Below are 12,291 nucleotides of genomic sequence, written 5' to 3' on the forward strand. Positions count from 1 at the left end.
AGTAACTTAGAATATGGGAGTCAAATTTGGGATGTGGAACAGACTTTACACATATTTCTCCAAAAGAAACAAAGTGACAGTATTGTAGCCAAAGTGAATTACCTGGAATCGTCCTATGTGACCCTGGAGCTCCATCAGAGACCCTTCGGTTACATCAACATCTAGTTCACTTAGCACCCCTACAAAATACACATGGAGATTTTTTTTAAATTATTATTTCATAACCAACAAATGAAAAATACTATCATATTTCTAATATTTATACACCCTTGATAAACCTTTGAAATAGATATTTTAGGAAATTTGAACCTAAGTGATCATGATATGAGAAGAAATAACATGAGATGAAAATGCTAAGGATACACAAAAAGTAAACTGAGACATGAAATTGACTGTAAGAGGCTATTTTAAGTGTTCTGAGGAAATTTTCAGAAATACTCATCAACACAAAAAAAAATGACAACAAAGTTCAACAGGAAATTATTTTTAAGGGACAGTCTGAAATACCAAAAAAAATAAGAATTAAAGAACTTCTTGTCACCTATAAATTCTGCAATATAAATGTTCTTCCTCTAATTAAAATACTGCTAATACTTTTTTTAAAATTTCCATTTAATTTTTCAGTATTGATTCAATTCCAGCTTCCTGGATAATTTCAGCACCAGGTTCATGTACTTTCTCTTTCCCCCTTCATCTTTATAAATTTAAGGCTCCCTGTTTTCTTTGACCTCAACTCCACACCAATCATCTACCACTAGCATGTACATAGTCTATACTTTTTCAATGCAAAGTAATGCTGTCTCTCTGAGATCACAGCATGTGACATCTGCTCTGTATGTCACAAGAAGAGAAGGCCTCATGGAGGAGTTGGCATTTAAGATGAATTTTGAAGGAAACCAGTGATTTTAGGTGGAGGTGAGAAGGAGTGTATTTCTGGCATGGGAAGAGCCTGTGGAGAGGCACACAGAAGGAACAAAAAGCTGGCCAGTCTGGCTAGACATCAAGAGTGTGGGAAGGGAAGAGATGTATAGAGTAAGGCTGGAGAGGGAAGTCTGAGGTAGTGTAAAGGAATTTAACCAACAGAGGAATGTATAGTTGATCCTATAAATAATAGGGAGCCACTGGAGTTTATTGATAGGACCATCTAATGAGCAAAAGGCATACTTGGGTAGAAAATTGCTTCAGGAATAATTCTATGCAGATGGCATTAGAGAGAGAAGAGACATGAATCAGGAAAACCAATTGGTAAACTAGTGCAATAGTCCAAGGCACAAGCACGTTAAATTCTCATAAAAAATTTATCAACTTGGAGAGACAAAATCCACACACACAGAACAATCCACCCATCAATCAAAAATCATTTACTAAGCACTAACTATGTGTCAGGTACTACACTAAGCACTAGGGATACAAAGAAAAATAAAAGCCTTTGCCCTCAAGGAAGCATTCTAAGGGGGAACAATATGTAACAAAACTACATACAAACAAGATTTACAGTGTAGATGGGAGGTAATCTTAGACGGGAAGATATTAACAGCTGGGAGACTGGAAAAGGTTTCCTATGAAAGGTAGGATATGAAATGATATTTGAAGGGAAACAGAGAAATTAAGAGGTAGAAGTAAGGAGGAAGAGCATTCCTGGAATGAGGGACAGCCAGTAAAATAGATGAGGAATGTCACATTCGAGGAACTGCAAGTACACCAGCACAGCTGAATCATAGAAAATTAGGAAGGGGCCACCACACCTGACAGAAGATAATCAAATGCTAAATTGTATGGAGGATCACAAGTATTATAGGAATTCAGAGAGGGAGAAATTGATGTGGCCTAGTGTAGGTGAGGGAAAGCTCTATAGAGGAGATGAAATTTGTAATAGATCTTGACGGACAGCTAGAATTTTGACAGATGGAAGAGAAAGAATTCCAAACAGGAGGTACATAAGGAACAAAAGCATGGAAGACGAAAGAGGAGCAAGTAGTTTGCCAACTCAGATGACATGCTCCTCAGTGAGGCAAATGGAAATTAGAGGAGAGGAAAAAATGAACCAATTCACATTAGAAGTCTTAAGATGTCATATGTTTTGCTTTGCCTTTGTTCCCCAGTTGTTTCACATGTGTATATGATCTTTTCCTAACTAGGCTAAGTCATATAAAGGCAGGGGCCTGTCTTCTATTTCTTCCATGCCCAAAGCACCTATCACATAGTATTTACACACAGTAAGTACTTGATAATCACATTCAGAAAGGCTTCTTGTTCCAAATACCACTGTTTCACAATAACCCTAAGTCTTTGGTTTAATCAAAAAAGTTTAATCAAAGGAAATCAAATCTATGTAATCACAGTGCCAAAGATTTACTATTTTAGTCCATTTCAGTTAAATGAGCACAATAATATCACTGGCATCAATTTCAAATAAATCATACACCATCAATGATCAAAAAAATAGTGCATCTGTAAGAGAGTACTAAAAGTCCATTTAACACAATTAGCTCACCAGGCAGTGCGGCTTTGCTGATGATTCCTGTGAGGAGGGCTAGCTCTTGCAGGGAGCCTGCACTGACATCCTGACAGCGTAGTATTGCTTGTATGGTGTCAGAGTGGGAGATGAGAAACTGCAACACCTAAGATGAACAGAGAATGAAAGGGAGAAAGCAAAATAGAGAAATACTTGTGAGGAGTTTTCTTATAAATTATTATAGTACAGTTTTTAGTGACAATTAGCCATGGCCTTCAATAAACTGAATAGAATCATTAAACACAAGAACTTTTTCAGACCCAAACTATGATTCCATCAGTGTAGGGAGGTCCTGGTAAATAAAGTCCCTCTACTGAATCAGATCAATATCTGCTGCAAACAGAAAGAAAAGCTACTAAATCTCTTGCACTTACATGCCCTTCTTTCTCCAAATTTTATTTTAAATAAAATTCATAGTATTCCTGGAGTTGATGGCTAATTCTAAGGATAACAGAAAGTTTAGGTAACTATCATCTGCAATCTGCAAGATAAAGAAACTAGACTAGGATTTATTTAAGATAATAGAGAAAATCAGAGGAAGAGTGAAAAAGAATTTACTGCTGTTTAGAACTGCAGGGGTGGGCAAACCACTAAGCCAAGAGGTTTGGGTTAGGTGTTTGGTTTTTTTTTTTTTAACTTTTCTGTTTACCTTTTAACTTGTACGTAGAGAGGCAGCATGGCATAGTGGACAGAATGGAGTCAGGAAGACCTGGGTTCAAGTCCCCTCTTGAGATATACTAGCTATGTCCACAAAAATGGATTCCATTATCACCTCCAACCCCTGCTCTCCACAACAACATTTTATGGCACCTTACTCTTTAATTATTTCATGCATTTTAAGTCTTGACTCCCCAATAAAAATTTAAGTTTCTCAAGGGCAGGAACCGTATGCTATAGAGTAATAACCCATTTATCTGGAGATCAGACTTCGTTAAAAATCTCCCATACCAACACAATGGAAGTAGGTGAAATCTGCACAGTACTAAACACAGAGCTTATCTGGATGTTATTTCATTAGCATAAAGGGATTCTGAAAAAAAATCCTCAACCAATACAGATCAGAAATTATTGTGCAACTCCACTTCTGATAGTAGGCTGAAATCTTGTAAAGTTAGATAACTGGCTCAGGGTCACATGGACAGGGCATATTAGCAATTCTGCCTGTACCTCACATTGTCCTGACTCAGGGCCAGTTCTCTGTTCACTGCCACACTGTCTCTCAATAGTATCCTACTCAGTCATAAGCTGAATTTAAATTTTGTACTCAACAGAACCAAGAGAACAATTTGCACTCTAACACCAATACTATACAGACAAACAATTATGAAAGACTTGATCTGGTCAATGTGACAACAAATACAATTCTAGAAGACTCATGCTAAAACCTGCCACCCACTTCCTGACAGGGAGGTCACAGACTAAAGTGGAGACTGAAACATATTTTTTTGAACATGACCAATATCAGAATTTGTTTTGATAAACAATACATATTTGTTACAAGGGTTTTTTTCTTCTTTCTTTTTCAACTAGGACAGTCATTGATGTTAGTCGAAAAAAAATTAGATTTTTAAAAAATTTAAAGTTTATTCCCTCGCAAAATATATCCTTAGATCTACTGCATTCCACTTAATTGCTGTGTCCATTAACCACAATATCACATCCAACAAACTGACAATACTAGCAGTAAAACCAATATAATAGATAAAAAAGAGTAATAGTAAGGAAACTAATAAAGGGAGTCAGCAAACCTGGGTTCTAGCTCTAACTACAAACAAGTTGTGAAACTTAGACAAGTCAATTAATCTGTCTCAGTTTGCTCATCCATAAAATGAGAGGGTTGGACTGAACGTTACAGAGTCTTATAAACGGTCCTTGATAGAATGATAGCTTGATAGCGGCTTATAAGTAAAGAATGTGTTTTTGGTCTGTAACCCAAGGGCTCAGCACAGTATCTGGCATATAATAGGCTCATAATAAATACTTGTTGACTGATTCCAACTCCAAAATTCTACAATCCTTCTTACCTGTCCTGCTGCCTGCAGATGCTGAGCCATACTGGACGTGAGGATGACTTGGCACAACTGGAGAGCGGGAAGAAGAATCTGGCGATATCGATCCACAGGGGCAGGAATGAATACAGGGGGATCTCTCATGCCAAAAAGTCTTTATACATTTCAATAAACAGAGAAAACATATGACAAGGTTACATTTATATTCAGGTTAGTGAAATTTGCAAAATAGACAAACACACATGCACAGAAAGATGATTAAAATGTTAAGCTATTATGCTACTAATTGTTAAGCTATGAACTTCTATTACAGCTATTCTTAGTGTGAGACAAAAGGGTATGATCTATATTGCTAGTGCTTGTTTCAACAGTTATAAGGATCTATATAAAATTATGAGGATCTACATTGAAAGGAAAAAAGCTCTCACTTATACTGTATATATTTAGCACATACAATTATAGCTTGGTTAACAAGAACTATTACTACAATTTATTAAGACTTCTTAGGAAAGACAAGTATTTTTCATAAAACAGTGCTTAAAATTTCCTGTATAACTATAACCCTGCTTTATTCAGATACTGCCTCAGAAACACAGAAAACAAGTCACTTCCAGTCCACTCTCCCATTCTTGACTTTCAAAATATTTCTGTATTCTTTATTAGTGAGTTCTTATAGGACTTCCTCTCAGCCTCTACTAAAACTATTAAAGTGACAAGAAAGTTAGTATAAAGTTGGAAAACAATCTTGTAACCTTCAACGTTAGGCCTCAAGCTATCAACATATCATAATACCCCTACCCATCTAAAATTTGGAGTTAGAGAGGGGCAGGTAAACAAAAAACTGCAAACTGCTTTAATTTAGCAACTGGAACCTCATCTTGCTAGCCCAACTAAACTGTTAAACCAGGAGGAAATGTTCAGTCACATGCAGCTTAATCAACTAAATTGTCAATGAGTTTAAGGAAACGCTTTTTGTATCTAAGTTCAAACTGGAATGAACTTAGCTAAAAGAAATACAGAATTGGCAGGTAGTTCAGTACATTTTAAAAATATGAAATGCTGAATTCAGAAAAAAGATGAATTCTTAAGCCTTAATTTTAAGTTCTTGACCAACAGAAGATCCACCAACTATCTGCTATTTAGCTTCATCTCTGACTCTTCAATAATACCACAACTCAATGGCTGGCTGGAATGCAAACAGCATCCTCTCCCATAAAAATCAACCTCCTGCAGCTCAAAACTTCTTTTTGATAATGAAAATGTGGCAAAAACACAGTGAATTTTTGTTACTTCATTGACAGTGAAAAGAGCAAGGGAATAGATATTTTTAGCACAGTTTTAATTTTCTTTTTAGAAAAGAAAATTATACTTTACCAAAATTATGTGATTATTTTTCATAAACATTCCCTTCCTTACAAACTCATATTTCTCATATTCATCAAATTCCATATACTGCCATCTGCCTGATCATCTACTTGCGGATTTATACCTGAATGAGTTTTTGTGTATCCATTTTTGAACCTAGATATGAATATATCTGTGTGCACATGCGCCATTTGCTCTGTCATTGAATAAACTCAGGGAAGATTCTGTTCAATTATGCTACCCCAACAGAGAGCCTTGAGTTTTGTTTTCTTCTCCAGTCCCTTATCTGAAAGCGTGTTCCCCTGTCCCCATCAGGCAGTGTTGACTCCTCCACAACAACGAGGGGGCAAAGATAGCAAACAGTTCAGAAACACTTTGAGGTACTTAAATGTTAATTAAGAATGCTTCGGGGCCATTAAGATTGTGGTAAATGGGTGGCCAAATCAACATGTTAAAGAAATATTGCAAATTTCACTCATTATTATACAGATTCAAGTAACTTGCAAATAAAATCCAAAACTACAAAGAGCTTTTGTTTTATATAAGGACTCTATATTGGAAGAGGGATTAATATACACCCAAAAAATATACTAACAGATTATAATAACACAGTTCACTACATAGATTTGAATACTGTTTAAGCAGGTTTAGTTACTAGAATAGCAAAAACACCATTCACCAGTAAGAAAGCCCTACAGCATGGTCTTTTCTGCCACCTTGCAAGCCCAGGGTGGCAGTTTTATAATGAGACTCCATTGAATGTAACTGATGAATAAATCATACCAATTTCACACATCTCTGAATCTCCTACCTCATTAGATTTTTAAATGAACAGTTTTCAGCTATTGACACAGTTCCCAGTTATTCAGAAAAAAACAGTTCAATATGTGGGTTAATCCTGCCTTTGTCTTTGCCCTTCTATCACATTCTAGAGAAAACAAAATCATAATTCATCTATTTCTAGTGTTTAAAATTTCTGAGCTACTTAGGCCCTTCTTTGTTTGGTCCGGTTTTTTGATTGCTGTGCTCCAATTGCCCAATAATTGTGATATCTTCCATCATACTCTGAAAATTTCCAGTACCATACAGGTGTTGATTCCATATTTTTGATGTATTCAGCTCAACCAGCAGTTTAAATAGAGCTATGAATATATAATATGAATCTGTTTTTTAAAAAAACACTTTTTCCCTACTGTAAGTTAAAGCCTGAAATAACATGAGGCTTTAAGGCAAGTGTTTAGGTTTGTCCAACTCTAAAGGATTCACTATAATAACAGGCCTCTAATTATTAGCAATATATTAATAAAAAAAAGCAATAGGGAAAAGAACTACAAAGAAAAAACCCCAGTGTTTAAACTTTAAAAAACCTAAAAAACTGAAATATCTACTCACATAATGTCTCTTTTAACCTCGATATTTTCAATATAAAAGAAAATAACCCTCCAATATAATTTATGTATATTTTGCTGCTGTTGTGTTTACTTAGCCATCTTCATCACACAATTACTTAGGGCTTACGAAAGCATACTATCTCAGATAGAAATGGAATCGAAAAATCTCCCAATATTTCCACTTTAATTAAGTCACAGAATCTTAGTGTTAGGAAGAACAAATGGTGGTCATTTAGTCTAACTTCCAACCTGAAGTCTGAATCTTGACAAATATCCCAGAAAGGTGGTCATTCAGTTGCCACCTGCATATCTTCAGAGACAGGGAATTCACTGCCACAGAAAGCATCAGATTTTATTTTGGAAGAGCTCTAATTGTTAGGAAATTCCTCCTTAAGTTATGCTGAAATCTGTCTTACTGTATTGTTTTACCCAGATTCTGGTTCTGCCTTCTGCAGCCAAGGAGAACCAGCACAATCCTGCTCCCTTCTGACAAACCTTCAAATAATTCAACAAAGTTACCATTCTCCACCAAGTTGTCTCTTTCCCAGTTGCTTGCTACTTAAAAACAGACTGCTTTAGGGGGTTCTGGGAAGATGGCAGAATAGGTCGGATAACTTCAAGCTCCCCAAATTTCTTCCACAAAAGACAGAACATTGCCTCAAAGTGAACGAAGAGCAGCCAGAAATAAACAAAAGTTTATTTTTAAAGCAGTTGTCCTCCTAAGACAACTGGAGAGGACCCCAGGAAAGACCAGGCTTCCAGGGATGGAGGCCTGGCTACAGTGAAATACAAACACTCCAATAGAATCAGCAAACAAAAACCCCTGGGGGCAGCTAGATTGGGAGGCAGCCACAGCTGCTACCTCAGAAACTTTCACCTCAAGGCCAGTGTGGGGGTCTTATGGCTGACCACTGAAAAACAAAAGATCAAGAATTTCAAAGAAACCAAGGAAAAAAATGCAGACAGTATGGGCAGAAAATTGGGAAAAATCATAAACAGTCTCTCAGACAGGATGTGACTGTGATGGAATACTGCTGTGACATAAGAAATGATGAGCTGGTTGATTTAAAACACTATGGAACTTCTGTTGGGATAGCTCGCAACTGACAAAATCTACCAAATTTACCAAATAAGCTCAAAAAATGAGCTTATCTTTCTGAAAATTGAGTGTGGAGCGCTTTGCATAATTATATAATACAACAGTTGAAGAGGAATCTTACTAGCAACAAGCCAGGAAAATTTAATTTTCACTGGCATATTGACTGTTACCCTAAAAGTAGGCAGAGAAAAATGATACAGTACCCCCAAACTGGCCACTGGCTCCCACTGCGCTGATACTTACCCCTGATGGTCTATTTCTGGACGCATATCATAGACCTGGCACTGCGCCAGTCTCACAATCACTCCAGACTTCAGTAGCTCTAATGCTCCTTGTTGTATTTTGGCCACTCTCGTCAAGAATGCCTAACAAGGTAGAAAAATTTATTAAGCACCTAGTAGGTGTCAGGCACTGGGGAAACAAATACAAAAGTCATGATCATTGCTCAAGGTGCTTATATTCAACCACAAGAACTGGTCAAAGTCTTATCAAGGTTACTTTCTCACATAAAATCAGATTCTCTCATAGATTAAAACTCTGAATAATGGAAAATTCTAAGCTGGCTAAGAGGAAGCAAGGGGGGGTGGTACCTTTCCAAGTCTATGTTGCACGCTGCTTTTTTTCGGGGGGGGAGAGGGGCGGGATCAGAATATGGCTAACGAATACGGCAGCTGGGTGGCACAGTGAGTAGAGCACTGGCACTGGAGTCAGGAGGCCCTGAGTTCAAATCCGGCCTCAGATACTTGATACATTTACTAGCTGTCTGACCTTGGGCAAGTCACTTAACCCCAATTGCCCTGCCTTCCCCCCTCCAAAAGAAAAAAAAAAAGAATATGGCTAATGAGCATTTGATTTGGGATTCGAATGGAGCTAATAGGATCAAAGCAGTGAATCAAGGTTATGTAGGAAAAATTTTCACAACAATCCGGCAATGACATTACCCAGTTAATTCTAATGGGAACATGACAATCTTTAACACCAAGAAAATAAATTTCCACTATATTTAACCACACTAAACACATTAAAGAAGAACATTGGATTTGGAGCCAGAAACCCTGTTTCAACTTTAGCTCTGTTTCTTAATACATGTGACCCTGAGCTGTTCAAATCCTCTGAGCCTCAACTTCCTTACCTGCAAAATGATGAGTCAGACTAAATGATCTCTAAAGTCCCTACCAACTCTAGATACTATAACCCCAAACTTTAAAATTCCTTGGTGATAGCTACAACTCATATGATGGAAAATAACATTTAAAACATAGTACTGAGTTATCTTTTGTAGGTCTGTAAACCCTGCCCATGGAGCTGTAATTCACTCCCACTGGCTGAATGAAACTAAATGCTATCACAGAGCTTACTCACCATTTTGGATTCGTAAGTATAGAGAGCTTTCAAAAGAGGAGGTTGGGGAGTAAGCAAGCTCTGTAGGGTTAGGTCGTCTTCCACTAGGCTGTCCACAAGCACCTTCAAGTAGCCACTGTTGGAAAGATACAAGAGCCACTGCTGCTGTTTATCTACAGAAACAATCCGGTCCAGCAAGGCCAGGGCCAACATCTAAAGAGAATATAAATAAAAACCACAGAGATGATTCACAAAGTTTTTAATATAACTAAAAAGAATACTATTTACATATCAGAAGTTTATAATAAAAGGAGATTACTGTATACACATATATAGTAACTCTCCCCTAACCAGAATTCAACTTCCCAATCACACCACATAACATATACCTTATAATAATCCAGAAAATAAGTCTCATCATATTGCAATAATTTTCAAATTGATCTACATTTATATACAAGCAAATGAATTTCTTATTTCAGATAAAAAATTAGGGCTTAATTTACTCTTCCAATCTCATGACCATCACAGGCATCTCGACAGACTACTTCCATAAGGGCTGCTCCATAACTCTCAATGATAGCTATATTTTCTCGTTGTAATTTACTGAAAGCATCTTCAGGTGCTGTTAGTCGTTCCCACATGGTCTTCTTGGCTAAAAAAGCAAGGAAATAGAAAATCAAACTTTTGCCAAAAGGACAAATCTATTTTATGAATATACTTTCTATAGAGAACTGCAAAATAAATTTTCATCATTTTAAAGGCATAATCAATGAGTCTAGAGCAACTAAGTTCAGAGAACACTATATATCCCATAAGCATCCACTGAGATTGCAATAAAATCAATAAAAACATATTAATTATTTTTAGAGGAACTAAAATGTGTTAGAAGAATAATGTGTTAGAAGAATCCAGTATAACTAGAAAGCCATGATCATGTTGCTGTGGAATCTCTTTTTCTTGAGACCCCCAGAATTGCCTGGAATGATTTATATGCAATTTTATAAAAAGTTACTGTGATCTATTTTTTTCTCCAATTTCTGGTTAAAACTTTATGTTTAAAAGAATTGCAAAGATATTTTTAAGATTCACTAGAGTTCAAAGATAATATCATAACCGAGGGATTACAATTTCCAATTAAAACCCTCTTGTAAAAATGCGCATCAGGGAAGTTAAAATCCATAATACCAAGCTTTCTTAAAAAGAAACTGGTTTTTGTGACCCAATTTGGAAAATGTGAAGGATGATTTGTATATGTAACATCTCTTATACTGGTATAAACTGCTGTCCTCTCTTCAGGTGACATACAATAAGGAAGGCTCCACTCTGAATAAGGGGAGAGATGTGTTGCTGAATGCATTTTCCCACAGAAACACTATTATATGGCAGTGATGTGTGGTAGAAAATGCACTGGATTTAGCATCCCGGCTGCATTTTTTTATTATGTGATTCTGGGGAAAGTCACTTAACTTCTCTAGGTCTCAGTTTTCTTATCTGTAAAATAGGAAGGTTGAATGAAATCTAAGGACTAAGGTAAACCCATATAGTAAGTATAACACATATAAAGGATAACAACTATTAGTAATGTATTTCGGATGCATTATAATAGATTCATTGGGTGGTGTGGGCTGACCTAGAGAGCTAATCACTATTTACAACACTGAGTCTATAGGAAAATGGATTCTGAGGCCCAAGCAATCAACCTGAAAACAAACCTTTGGAATACTATTTTACAGTAAATTGGGAACTACTTTTCACAATTTACAATATAATCATCATCTGTTAGAGAGACCCAAAGTCAAAGATTTTTCAAAAGTTCTTAATGAGGTTATCTAGAAAACAAGCATATCTGACCAGTGGGAGTTAGCCTCAAAGATTACACTGAGCATGAAAGATGGTCATCCCAAAATTAGAGATTTATTTTTTGAGAGAACATGCCTATTAAGAGTAATACAAGGGGATGAAGAGGTAACAAAGCTTATTAAAGAAGCACAGATTTAGACCTAGAAGAGACCTTTATCATCTAGTCCAACCCTCTCATTTTACAGCAAATGAAGATACTGAGACTCAAAAAGGGGAAGTAACTTAACCAAGATCACGAAGGTGGTAAGTGGGAGAACCATGATTTAAAGCCAGATCCTTGGATTCCAAATCCAGCTCTTTATTACACCACTATTTTCTATCTGAAAGTTTTTGTACAACGAATCCTGCACTTCCCATTCTGTAAAACAGCAAGATTTTAAAAGGTAAATTGACATGGGCAGTTTTGAAAGTAGCATGTTAAATTTACTATACGTTTAAAGGCATTCTGTTCATAACAGAGATTCAAATCTCAAATATGATCTTACTTTTCTGTTCCTATACTGGATATGGAAATGTTCTTTTTTAGTGTTCATTAAATTCAGAACACATAAAAGAAAATTAAGACAAGAAAAAAAGGCAAATTCATGGAGATCACTATAACAGGCTCAAATTGTTTTCCTTTACATAAATCTTTCTTTATCCTTCAATTTATTTTGCATTTCACCGCTACCTTGTTGTTGCTGTTGTTGTTCATTCATTTCACTCGTG

At 36.3% G+C, this 12,291-nt stretch overlaps 1 protein-coding gene across 2 annotated transcripts in view; it reads right to left on the reverse strand.

Annotated features, from left to right (window-relative positions):
* NUP205 (nucleoporin 205) overlaps window positions 1-12,291 on the reverse strand; it is an 82,035-nt gene that overhangs the window by 16,354 nt on the left and 53,390 nt on the right. For both annotated transcript variants that reach the window (XM_036760379.1, XM_036760380.1), the window contains exons 31-36: window positions 10,227-10,375; window positions 9,742-9,933; window positions 8,623-8,744; window positions 4,540-4,678; window positions 2,495-2,621; window positions 103-179 (exon numbers count right to left, since the gene is read on the reverse strand). In XM_036760379.1, the coding sequence (XP_036616274.1) occupies window positions 103-179; window positions 2,495-2,621; window positions 4,540-4,678; window positions 8,623-8,744; window positions 9,742-9,933; window positions 10,227-10,375 (806 nt within the window). The remainder of the gene's footprint in view (window positions 1-102; window positions 180-2,494; window positions 2,622-4,539; window positions 4,679-8,622; window positions 8,745-9,741; window positions 9,934-10,226; window positions 10,376-12,291) is intronic.

The sequence above is a fragment of the Trichosurus vulpecula genome, chromosome 5 (genome assembly GCF_011100635.1).
Source record: "Trichosurus vulpecula isolate mTriVul1 chromosome 5, mTriVul1.pri, whole genome shotgun sequence".
In the NCBI taxonomy this organism is placed as follows: domain Eukaryota; kingdom Metazoa; phylum Chordata; class Mammalia; order Diprotodontia; family Phalangeridae; genus Trichosurus; species Trichosurus vulpecula.